Here is a 13249-nt window from a genome sequence, read left to right as displayed (position 1 = left end):
TGGGTCTGTTCAGCTTGGAGAAGAGATGTCTGAGGGGGGATATGATAGAGGTCTATAAAACCATAGAAATATACAAACATAGAAACATGATGGCAGAAAAAGACCATATGGCTCATCCAGTCTGTCTATCCATCCAAATCATGAGTGGAATGGAAAAAGCAAATGTAAACCGGTTATTTACTGTTTCCAAAAATACTAAGACTAGGAGGGCACTTCATGAAGTTAGTAAGTAGCACATTCAAAACAAATCAGAGAAGATTCTTTTTTACTCAATGCACAATTAAGTTCTAGAGTTCATTACTGGAAGATGTGGTTAACGCAGTTAGCATAGCTGAGTTTAAAAAAGGTTTGATCAAATTCCTGGAAGTCAAGTGAATAAATTGTTATTAACCACATAGACTTAAGAAATAACCATCACTATCACTGCGCGATAGCAGCATGGGATCTATTTATGGTTTGGAATCTTGCCAGATACTTTTGACCTGGATTAGCCACTGTTGGAAAAAGGATGCTGAACTTGATGGATTCGCAGATTGACCAAGTATGGCAAATCTTATGTTCTTATGTAAACCTTTGTAGGCAGGAGCAGGGGGTGAAGAGAATGGAGAGTATAGGTAGGACCAGTTTTAGACACACTGGGACTCAGGGCAGAAAATAAGGAAGGAGTGCAGCCAGTGCAAAGCGTCCAAGTTCTGCCTCAATGACATCATTCATCTTCACCATAGGGCAGTGATGGCTAACCTATGACACACGTGTCAGAGGTGACACGCCGAGACTTTTTGCTGACACTCGCAGCGTTTTGTGGACTATCGGGAATTTTTTTTTTTTATCGGCTGTGCCGACCCTTTAAAACTAGTTTTTTATTATCCCCCCAATGCCCCCGGGCGCAGTGACAGGAAGATCGGCAAGGCCAAGAAAAAGATCGCGTTTAAACGCGCTGATGCTCCTCCTCCTTCCTGCCTGTGCGGCCCCGGAAGTAAACGTTGCCGGAGCCGCGTGGGCAGGAAGGAGGGGAAGCATCAGCGCATACAGAAGTGGAGCAGCACTTGCGTTTACGGGCCGCCGCGAATCTCAAGTCGCAGCGGCCCGAGAAGAAGAGGAGGCCCGGTAGCAGGGCCACCGCAGAGCCCATCCTGCGGCGACCCGCGAAGAGGAGGCCCAGAGGTGAGAGAGAGGCTGAGGGTCTGTAGAGGGTGTGTGTGTGCGTGTATGAGATGAGTTGAGAGATTGTGTGTGAGAGTGAGGACCTGAATGTTTGCAGAGACAGCATGTGAAAGCCTCTGTGTGTGTGAGAGAGACAGCATGTGACAGTGAGAGCCTGTGCTTGAGCAAGACAGCATGTGGGAGTGAGAGAGCCTGGGTGTGTGTGTGTGTGAGAGAGAGAAATGCATGTGAGAATGAGAACCTGTGTGTTTGAGGGAAGAAGATGGAGAGAAAAGAAACAGAAAAAAAGACTATATAAAAGGAATTTGCAAAAAAAAAAAATAAGAAAGGGAAGGTGGGAAAAAAAGCCTGTGACCAATCAATTAGAAAACCAAGATCAGACAGCAAAGGTAAAAAACAAAATAAATTACTTTTTAGTGATTGGCACATGTAATCTTTGGGAATGTGCAAGAATAGCACTTTCTCTATGCGTGTGTGTGTGTGTGTGTGTGTGTGAGAGAGAATGAATTGGTGCCTGCCTGGAGGATGGAGCGGGAGTGGTGTGAGAATGACTGGGAGCCTGCCTGGGTGTGTTTGTGTGTATGTGAGGGAGCCAGTGAGTGTGAGAGCATGAGTGTGTATGAGAAAATCCAGGGGAGTAAGAGTTTGTGTGGGGGGGGGAGGGGGAGAGAGTGTTTTAATTGAAGATTTAGCCAATGAAATTCAGCAACAAAAGTCACTAAGCAGGTAAGGTAAAGAATTATTTGTTTTTGCTTTATAAATAAATACAGAACATATATTAAAATTATCTTTTTGTTATTAATATTAGAGCTACAAATATCACAATTATGGATTTTTCTAGAAGTGACACACCACCCGAGTTATGCTCGTTTTTTTAATGAATTTTGACACACTGAGCGCAAAAGGTTGGCCATCACTGCCATAGGGACTCCTTGTGGTGCTGGAATACCAGACAATTGCCCTGATTGGGGACCCCCCTCCCTCCAAACCCAACTTAGAATATAGATGCACTCTGCCCCATGCATGCTCCAAATATCTTTATTTGGACCCTTCTAAATAACACCAGTTCCTTTTGATCCAAGTTTATCTCCCTTGTTCAATGTAATCGCATTCTTACATGCTTGTCAATGTTATAATGTAAACCGAAGTGATATGTAACTTTGCTACATGAATTTCGGTATATAAAAATGTTAAATAAATAAATAACATTTTCAGTGTTTTAAAACACACACTGAAAGCAATCAAATAATATCCCCTTTTACAACTGTAGATATCTGGGAAAAAAATAAATATGGCTGCTATTCACCTCGTGGTAACCCAAACGTCTGGGGGTGAATTTACCTCAGCATTATTCTTTCTCATTTTCAGCAAATGAATAAAATCTAATCACGGATCACAGTCTGAAACAAAAAAGCTTGTCTACCAGAATATTCCTGGAATGGGCTCTACTTTCAGTCATCTCTGCCTAATGGAAGATGCGGGAAAAGAATTGGTCCCTTATAAGAATCATCTGTATCATAATTCTTTTCCTTCTAAATAATCTTCATCACATTAAATATTCTCTAGTCTTTCTTTCCCTCAATTCCTTATCATCAAAGCAACTCTGAAAGCACATATTACATTTCATCCAAATTAAGATTAGCATTTTCTCTCCCACTGATTATAAATTACTGGGTTGAACTTAGACAGCAACAGTAGAAGATTACTATCCAGTTATTCACATATTAATATACTAGTTTCAGTAGTTAATGTGACAGCCAAATCCCCGCACACTGAAAGTAAATAACTGATTTACATTAACCTGTTCAAGTCTTTTCATAATTTTGTAGACCTCTATCATATCCCCCCTTAGTCGTCACTTCTCCAAACTGAACAGCCCTAACCTCTTTAGCCTTTCCTCATAGGCAAGCCATTCCATGCACCTTATCATTTTAGTCGCCTTTCTCTGCATTTTATCCAGTGCAACTATATCTTTTTTGAGATGTGGTGACCAGAATTGCACACAGTATTCAAGGTGCAGTCTCACTATGGAGTGATACAGAGGCATTATGACATCCACAGTTTTATTTGCCATTCCCTTCCTAATAATTCCTAACATTCTGTTTGCTTTTTTGACCACCACAGCACAATGACACCTAAATCTTTTTCCTGGGTGCTAACTCCTAAGATAGAACCTAACATTGTGTAACTACAGCATGGGTTATTTTTCCCTATAAGCATCACTTTTGCACTTGTCCATATTAAATTTCATCCTTTCCAGATCATTTATAAATATATTAAAAAGCACTAGTCCAATAAAAGATCCCTGAGGCACTCCACTGTTTAACTTTTTCCACTGTGAAAACAGACCATTTAATCCTACTCTCTGTTTCCTGTCTTTTAACCAGTTTGCAATTCACAAAAGGACATCGCCTCCTATCCCATGACTTCTTAGTTTTCTTAGAAGCCTCTCATGAGGGACTTTGTCGAATGCCTTCTGAATTTACGGAAACTCCTCCCTCTCATTTAGAAGATGAACACAATCACAGTAGTCCATGTTACGATATCCACAGAGCTGAACTACTGTAAAGTACTGTACAGAGGTCTAACAGATACGGATGTCCACAAACTTCAGCTGATACAAAACTCCACTGCATAACTCACAGAATGATGCAAGCCTCACAACCACATCACACCTGTTCTCCACAAACCGGAGCAGCTACCAGTCCCCTGCAGATCCAAATTCAAAACCCTGACGCTGGTTTTTAAGGACCTGAGAGGAGACAGACCTACCTTCTTGAAAGAAACGTTATCTTTTTACAGGACTTCCAAACCACTAAGATCCTCATTTGGAGCTTCCATAACCACCTAAAAATGAACAAAAAGAAATCAAAAGAATGGATATCCACTGATTGCCTTTCTCAGGGGCACTGCCTGCCCTATGGAGCTCCCTCCCAGAAAAACTCCTCCAAATGAAAAATACTCAGACTTCAGAAAGCAAGTGAAAGCTCGGCTCTTCTGCCAGGTCTTTAGTGCAAAATTCTCCCTAGAAAACCACCGAAATCTGGGATAAACTGCTGACACTTTTTGGAATGTTTGAACATGCTGCCACAATCCTATTGTTTTTGCTGACATGGCTATTTAGCTTATGATTAGTCGTTTGATACTGTTTATTTAGCTTAAGATTAGTTAAAATTATCCCTAAATGCACCTTCTTCAACCTAGATTTGTTATGCTGCTATTCTTGTCTGACTGAATGCTGCTATTTCTAATTTGTTAGACCCCGCCTTGGATGAATTGTTTGGTTTTTTTTAAAGCAGGTAATAAATCCAAATAATAAATAAATACATATACAGTATATATATATATATATATATGATGATATCTCATATATTTTGGTGGTTAACGCTATAATAACTATACTTTGGAATAGTAAACACCACAGCTGTTGTTGTTTAACCTAGGAAATGGTTTTTACTCTATGCCATAGGCAATCCGATGCACATTAACATTCTAGGTAAATGGTAATCTAACATTAAAAGCAGGAGTTATTTGCTATACATAGAGGTCGTATGCTTCCAGAGCACCATTTTCACATTTATATGTTCTATAAAATGTTGGGTTTTTTTTTTTAGGAGTGTTTCCCACACATGTCTACCAACCTTTGGATATAGACACATTTTACCATTAACGGATAATGCTGAAAAGTTCAATGAAATTGTGAAGAAGCAGAGAATTTCTGCTAACATTGACTCTCCAGAGGGAGGCTTTGATGCGATTATGCAAGCCGCTGTCTGTAAGGTAATGTAGAGACCTACAATTATGGGATACAACAATCAGAAAATGAGGGGCACTTTTTTTTTTTTTTAATCATTGCTCAGAACCAATTTTAATTGCAAGCATATTCTCAGTATCTCTACATCATGTCAGAGGAACAAACCCTCCAGGTATACAAAATAGCAGATTCATTCTGGTAGTTTCTAATGCTGCACAGATCTATGTCATTATTTGATGTGTGATATAATCTCCAGGTACATTTATGGACAGATTCAAGCTTTTTATACAGCTGTGTACCATGGGAAGATCCTACATTGGTCTGGCTGATTGGTTGCTTCAAGTGTTGCCAGCTAACCAAAACTGTACATGTCAGCCTCTGGAAAAAGTTTGAATAGGGCCCTCATTACTCTGATTATGTGGCCTATAAAAGACCAAAATATTGTAACGATAGGACTGGACGTTTTAGAAGGGAATCCCATTTGTTTCTGGTTCTCAGGCTTCCTCCATTTCTGCAGCTCAGGCAGGGAACAATGAATGGTATTGCAAGCTCTCTAATAACAGAACTCGAATGAAGCATACTGAACTCATCAAAGGTTCCATGGTTGGGTCTTGCAAAATTACCAGATATGTGAGCAACAGATTTTACTGTATGAGCTATTTCAGAAAATATTTGAGAAGTATATTACCAAATGCAAGTACCCTCTTATCCCTCCCCCCCCCCCCCAAAGAAATGTCTATCAATGTACTGCAGTTGTAATAATCCATCAACATTTTTCCAAACTGTTTCGCAACCCAAACCTGCATACCCCATAGAACATTTGTACTGTGAACTTGCCTCAGTCATGTGATAACAGCATTATAACATTAAATAATAAAACACCTATGTGAAATTAATAAGCACAGTAGCTACAGATTAATAAGCTAACAGTAGCTACAGATTTCTCCTTTATTTTCTGAGTCATCAACAGTGGCAGTTATATTGCATGTACAATCTACTAAATTAAATTATTATATTACAATTATAGGAAAAAATTGGTTGGAGAAATGACTCTTTGCATCTCCTGGTGTTTGTAAGTGATGCGGGTTCCCACTTTGGAATGGACAGCAAACTGGCAGGCATTGTTATCCCAAATGATGGTCTTTGTCACCTGGACAGCAATAATGAGTACTCCATGTCAACTGTGTTGGTAATGCATTGTCTTATCTGGTTTTGAATAATGCCTTTTACTTTAGAGTTTCTCTACCCATTTTTTCTTTATTTTTTTTAACAAACTAATTTTTTTTCATGTCTATGAACTGGTTAAGTATTCTTCAACATGATAACATACAAAAGAATGGAATGTGATTAACAAATTATGAAGATGTAATATTAACATATTAAATTGTAACAGAAGAGAATCAGTGTAATAGACTATTGTGAAACTATGAGAATTACCACATATTTTATTGCTAGGGACCTTGGTTTTCAGTTTTAATTTTTCATAGGAAATTATGAGTGTTTATTGTAATGAACAAAAATGGGGAAAAATCCATGGAAAAATGTCTTTTTTCTAATGATTTTCTCCCGATTTTATTTGATATGATAAACACTTGTAAATTCCCAGGAAAATAAAATAAAAACTGAAAATAAAAGTCCCTATCTATGGCTAATTCCTACTTTGTGATATGTTCCATGTTGCAAGAAATGAGAATGGAGTTTGCATCTAGGAACATCTCCTCTCCCTGGTTTATGAATGCAACTCATTAGGATGCTTGTTTGGCATTTGTGTGCAATTTGCAGTGACAGTGCCTAATTATTACAGCTGAACTCAAGAATAAAAATTCCATACCCCATAAACATTAAAGACCTTCATTCTCTTATATAATGAACTAACAAAAAAGGTTCTCAGTTAGGTACCATATTATCCATAGAGGCAGTAACTGGGAAGTCATAAAGACCATAGTTCATCTTGAAATCAATGTCATGTTGTCATGCTTTCGATGATCTGAGGAAAAATTCCATGTAATACCCTAAATTTTTTAGTGTTATGATATCTGAATATACAGAGAAAATATTAGCATTTGCGTAAATGGGGCACATTAATTTGTACTGAGTTGAGAGGGGACAAATCTCATGAGTAAGAGAATTACAAAAAAAATTTAAACTTAATCTCTACATAAATGGAAAGTGAAAACGCTACCCTATCAAATAATTCTTGTTTTCCATAAAGAGCATGTATAAATAATGTTATCTTGAAACAAATTTGAAATGAAACTGAACATATACTACTGCTGGTTTGGTTTAACTGTCACAGTAGGCTTGTGGGGTTGCCAGACACTGACTATGTAACATCTGGCACACCTAGTGACTGGTATATCACTTTAATCCATCCTCTGAACAATGCTCAAAGCATTTGTGGTAATGTTCCAGTACTTGCTAACCAGATACTTGTGTACTAAGCAGCTGGAAAATATTTCCACAGCAGATTTTTAATGTTCATATGCCATTGTTCAAAAGATATTAAAAATTCTCATTACCTTCTCTAACAATTTTAATATCCAAGTTTTGACTTTTCAACAAACATAGGCCTGGATTTATCAAAATGCAGTAAATATCACATGCAATGGGAAAAGGGGCATGTTTTATGGTAATAGGGAGTTTATCACAATTTGTACTAATATCTATGTGAAGAGCTAAGTTACCACAAATTACAATCACTGTTTCACACTGAGATAAGTGCCAGAATGTGGTATTTCCTACTAACAACCACTGGGTGAGAAAGAGAGAGAGAGAACAAACCTAGCTGTAATGCCCTGACCCTAGATAGATATTTATATCTCTATGGGAGGCCTACCTAGTAACTTGAGGTGAGGTTTAGGTATTAGTGTAGGTGTTAGGGGCCACTTTGACATTCAATGTGAGACGTACGAACAGAACAGTGCTCTCTTGTGAACATTTGATGACCCTCGGAGTGAGGAAACTCACCCAAAGATGAGATTTGTGCAATGTTCTCTCAACCTAGCTTGATTGGCTCTCTACCTGGGTAACATCATGCTAGGCTGAGAGAACATTGCACAAATCTCATCTTTGGGTGAGTTTCCTCACTCCAAGGGTCAGGATTGCTGGAACTGAGACAGCATGGCTTAATCAGGGGAAGGTCCAGTCAGACAAATCTGATTGTTTTTTTGATTGGGTGAATAAAGAATTGGAGCAAGGAAGAGCACTTGAGTGATCTACTTGGATTTCAGCAAAGCTTTTGATATGATCCCGCATAGGAGGCTTGTTAGTAAAATGAGAAGCTTGGGAGTGAGTGCCAAGGTGGTGGCATGGATTAGAAACTGGTTGACGGATAGAAGACAGTGCGTAATTGTAAATGAAACCTACTCTAAAGAGTAGGTTTCATTTACAGTGTTAAGTGGTGTGCCACAAGGATCACTGTTGGGACCAGTTCTATTCAATATCTTTATGATTGACATTGCAGAAATAATAGGAGATAAAGTTTGTCTCTTTGTGGATGATACTAAGATCTGCAACAGAGTAGACACGCCAGAATGAGTAGAAAGAATGAAACATGATTTAAGGAAGCTTGAACAGTGGTCGAAGATATAGCAGCTGGGATTCAATGCCAAAAAGTGCAGTCATGTATCTGGGGTGCGGTAATCCAAAAGAGTTGTATGTGATGAGGGTTGGGGTGAAAGGCTGTTGTGCACGGACCAAGTGAGGGACCTTGGGGTGATAATGTCTAGTGATCTGAAGATGGTGAAGCAATGTGACAAGGCGATAGCTAAAGCCAGGAGAATACTCGACTGCATAGAGAGAGGAATGCTTAAATCCAGATTTTAAAAGGCCTGCGCTCGCAAAAATTAGGTTTTACGCACATGGCTGGGCTTTGGCTCGTGGCTGGGCTTTGCACACGCTGCACGTATTTTCAAGAAGGCCTGGACACACATGTAGGTCGTGATAATCCACAAGTGTTGGGCCCTGAAAAAGGGACGGGGAGGGGGGCATAGGGGTGTGCATTCATTTTCGCCGTATTGGTGATCCGCAACGTATATTACACAATTCGTAGTATTCGTGGGGAAGCGAAACGTATCGCGATTCCCCACGAATACACGAATCTTCCCCGAATTATACGGCCACCTAAATAAAAATTTAAACAAACCCCCCAAGAGAAACCATAACTCCCTTGAGGTCCAGCGGGGGGGGCCGGGAGCCATCCCCTGCACTCACACCCTCAGTGCCGGTTTCATCATGGCGCCGATAGCCTTTGTCACAGGGGCTAACGGTGCCATTGGTCAGCCCCTGTCACATGGTCATCGGCACCATCTTGTGCTCGTACCATGTGACAGGGGCTGACCAATGGCACCGGTAGCCCCTGTGACATAATATGGGCAAAGGCTATCGGCGCCATTTTGAGTACTGGCATCGGATGGCCGGAGTGCAGGAGGTCGCTCCGGGACCCCCACTGGACTTTTGGAAAGCCTTGTGGGGGTCAGGAGGCCCCTCCAAGCTGGCCAAAAGTCCCTGAGGGTCCAACGGGCTGACCAATGGCACCGGTAGCCCCTGTGACAAAGGCTATCGGCGCCATGATGAAACCGGTACCGAGAGTGTGAGAGTGCAAGGGATGGCTCCCGGACTCCCCGCTGGACCACCAGGGAGTTTTGGTAAGTCTTGGGGGGGTCAGGAGGGTGGGGGGTTGTAGTTAATTTTAATTTTAGCTGGCACACGAATAGAAATCGCCTTATTAACGCATCGGGGCGCCATACGGCCGAATGCAATGTATCTGCTCCCCAACGAATCTGAATCACGAATGCAATGTAGGTGTCCCTCTGCACATCCCTAGGGGGGCATGGTCTGGGAGGGGTGGGGCCGGATGGAGGGTGGCTGGGACAGTGGCCATTAGCCGCTGTCCCAGGGAAGCATGTGCCGGCCAGCTGCTTAATTGGAGAGGACTGGAAGGGAACTGGGGGAGGCTTGATTGCATCGCCGTACATAGTTAGCAAAAATTAGCCCCCCTCCCCAATGTTATAAAATTGGTGCACTCCTTTTAAAATCTACCCCTTAGTATAGTTATTCAGAGGCTCCACAGACAGTGACTAGGTAGCTTCTTTTTAGTATTTTAAAGTGAAGTCAAAGAAAGGGAGGAAAATTATTAGTCTGTGCATCTGTCTCTCAGACATTTGGAAAGCATCTCCACTGAAGTAAGTTTTCAAAGTTTTTCAATCTGTTCATGAATTTCTGCTTCATGATCTAGCCACAACGCAATATTCTGAATGAAGTGTGATATCAGTTCATGCAGCTCTCTTGACATCACTTTCTGTTCTTTCTAGGAGTACCCAACGATTGGACAATTAATTGACAAACTTGTGGAAAATAATGTTTTGCTTATCTTTGCTGTAACAAAAGAACAAGTCCGTTTGTATGAGGTACGTAAGCAAAATAGTCACTATCATCACTTAATTTTCCCAGCAACTTGTAAGAGGGTTAATTAAAAAAAACAGGCGGACATTTATGGTGAAAAAGGCAGCTATTAATCTAACTAATAACTTGAATTGGAAATCCGAGGCAATAATAGATTCTGAGGCTGGTCACCAAAAGCCATGCTTGTTAGAGTTTTAAAAGTGACCAGTGGCCTTGAAAATATGAACTCATTGTCACCAAACCTGGGCATAGGAATGCAGAAGTGTGTATTATTACTTATTGTTAGCTAAACTGCTATATAAGCAACATTTACTTGGCCATATGGGAAGTTAACAAAGGGGCAGAGCTGAGGTTATGAAAGAGTGAGACGTAAACAGGTGTAAGAGTTATTATGCAAATAGACAAAAGGCTAGGCGAGACATGGAAAAGTAAGGGTTATAAAAAAAAAAAAAGAGGAATAAAAGGGAATGACCAGAGTAGGTACCAGGTCAGTGACAAGTATAAATAAGGAAGACAGGGTGAAACCAAAGAAGACCCAAAGAGAACTAAAAGAGCAGGGAAATGAGGCAGGGGACAAGAAATGACAAAGAAGATGCTAGAGAAAGAAATAGAATAAGGAGAGTTGGCGGCATTGAGGGCACAAAGAACGTGTCGGAATGGAGAAGAGTCATGACGCAGAAAACTAAGAAGGAAGTTAGAAACAGATGAAGAAGGTTATTCATGAGGAGAATCAATGAGACCAACAACAAAGATGGGATTTAGATTGTTATACATTACATATAAAAAGTTAGAAGAAGGCTACTGTGTTTATTCCTTTTTAAGATGTTCTCATGCACAGAATTTTTTGAAACTGTAAAAAAGAACATACACTGTTTTTTTTTTATTCCATGTATGATCAAGAATAACATTTTTACAGCTTCAGGTGCACCCTCCACCCCCCACCCTCCACTAACCTTCCTCCATCTATCCTCTTCATCCATGAAAGAGTCAATCCTTGGATCCCGAAAGGGACCTTGGTGAGCCCCAGTCTCCTGGTCTATTGCATTTATAGGCAAAGTTCTACTTATGAGGCCAAAGTGATTATCATCACCCAAGTGAGACCATAAATGTGCGTTTATTAGGCATATTAATGGCACGCAAATGAGTCCAAACAATAAGCGCATGCATGTTTACCTATTGACTTTATTGCAAAAAGACCTAACTACACCTCTCAGGTTTAATCTTCTCAAAAGAATGCATTTACAAAGCAATTAGCGCACATCCTGTCCCACTAAGCTAAGAGTTAATGAAATGCTCTGCATGATTTTCCATCCCTTTACCTCATAAACATGGTTTTGGCGTGTAAACTCACAAAAGCTAAAATATGCACGTAAAAAGCACTGTTAATGTCAAAATATCCACCTAACACATTAAGGGGTAGATTTTAAAACATTGCGCGCACGCATCCATGTGCGCGTGCTACCCGGCGCGTGCACACATGGACACGTGATTTTATAATATGCGTGCACATGTTATAAAATGCCAGGTCGGCGCGTGCAAGGGGGAGAAAACATATGCACTTAAGTGCGGTGACGCACTGGGGCCTTCCCCAGTTCCTAACCCCCTAGCCTAACCTCCTTTCCCCTTCCCCTATCCTGCCTTCCCCCTATCCCTATCCTAAATCCCCCCAAATTCCTTGTCCTACCTTTTGCTCCTGCTTCTGAGCAGGAGCAAGTTGCGTGCGCCAGCACTATGCCGGCGCATGATCCCCCGGCACCGCGGCAAATGGCTGCTGTGCCAGGCGCCTCTAGCACCACCCCGCCCCAGACTGCCCCATCCCCGCCCCTTTCACTAACCCCGGGACTTACACGCATCCCTGGGGTTTACGCGCGTGGCCGGGCCCTTTGAAAATTGGTCCGGTGCGAGTAAGGCCTGGCCACGTGCGTAAACCCCCGGGTTTCACACGTGTAAGTCTTTTAAAATCTGCCCTTAAGACGGTAACTTTTAAACAGCCGCACAGGTGTACGTGTATGCGCATATACCGACTCGCACAAATGGATGTGGCCATTTTATAACATCTGTGCGTATACGCGTAGATGTTATAAAATCGGCAGTACGCACATACGTGTGTGCGCAATTTTATAGGGACAGGCGCACACGCACGCAAATGCCGCTTCTACTGCGTAAGTAGGGGGATTTTGCTAGGCAGTCATGCTAACGCAAATACCCGTTTCTCCAATTTGTTCCCAGTTCACCCTGGTAAAGGATAGGACTTCCTAACCCCGCTAGCTAGATAGTATCCATTTTATCCTATTAGCCCTGACTCTTTGAACCCCGCTGAGTAGCCCTAATTTTTTTATTTTAAAACTTACACGTCATCCATAGCAGAAGTAAAGTTAAGTAGTAGGGGACCCCGGTGTGCAATTTTGCGCATAAATACCTATGCACACATTTCAAGTGACCATCCCGGAACACCCATGTCCTGCCCATGCTCCGCACAGACCACTCAAACGCCCCACTCCATTTTTAACTTTTTGATTTGTGCGCATAGCAGGAGATACGCGTATACTCAGGCATTTCTTAAAATCTGCAGGGCGCGCACCAGCCCGAGACATGCATGTATCTCCTGGCTTTGGAGTGCATAGGGCTTTTAAAATTCACCTATAATAGTGCTTTTTTATGTACACTAGAATTTAAGCACATGCTGATGCACTGGTCTTTATGTCTCTGTGAAGCAAACCTGACCATTTTCAAATGCATGAATTCCATTTCCTGAGAATTTATGGGTTGATATCAGTAAAGGTTAATTTTGAGAATTTCTGTACATGTGACAGAATTGGAGAGTATTACAATATAGTAATATGAATAAAAAAAATTTTTTTTGACATTGCTGAGTACTTTTACTGTTGTGATGCGTCTAAAATAACTCTAACTGGTTTCCACAAAGGA

General features: G+C 41.1%; 1 protein-coding gene across 3 annotated transcripts in view; it reads left to right on the top strand.

Annotated features, from left to right (window-relative positions):
* Positions 1-13249, top strand: part of ITGB6 (integrin subunit beta 6) — a 239099-nt gene that overhangs the window by 103484 nt on the left and 122366 nt on the right. For all 3 annotated transcript variants that reach the window (XM_029605586.1, XM_029605587.1, XM_029605585.1), the window contains 3 exons: positions 4779-4944; positions 5946-6107; positions 10231-10326. In XM_029605586.1, coding sequence (XP_029461446.1) covers positions 4779-4944; positions 5946-6107; positions 10231-10326 — 424 coding nt within the window. The remainder of the gene's footprint in view (positions 1-4778; positions 4945-5945; positions 6108-10230; positions 10327-13249) is intronic.

This window comes from Rhinatrema bivittatum, chromosome 6 (assembly GCF_901001135.1).
Source record: "Rhinatrema bivittatum chromosome 6, aRhiBiv1.1, whole genome shotgun sequence".
NCBI classification, from domain to species: domain Eukaryota; kingdom Metazoa; phylum Chordata; class Amphibia; order Gymnophiona; family Rhinatrematidae; genus Rhinatrema; species Rhinatrema bivittatum.
This window is presented reverse-complemented; position numbering and strand designations above follow the sequence as displayed.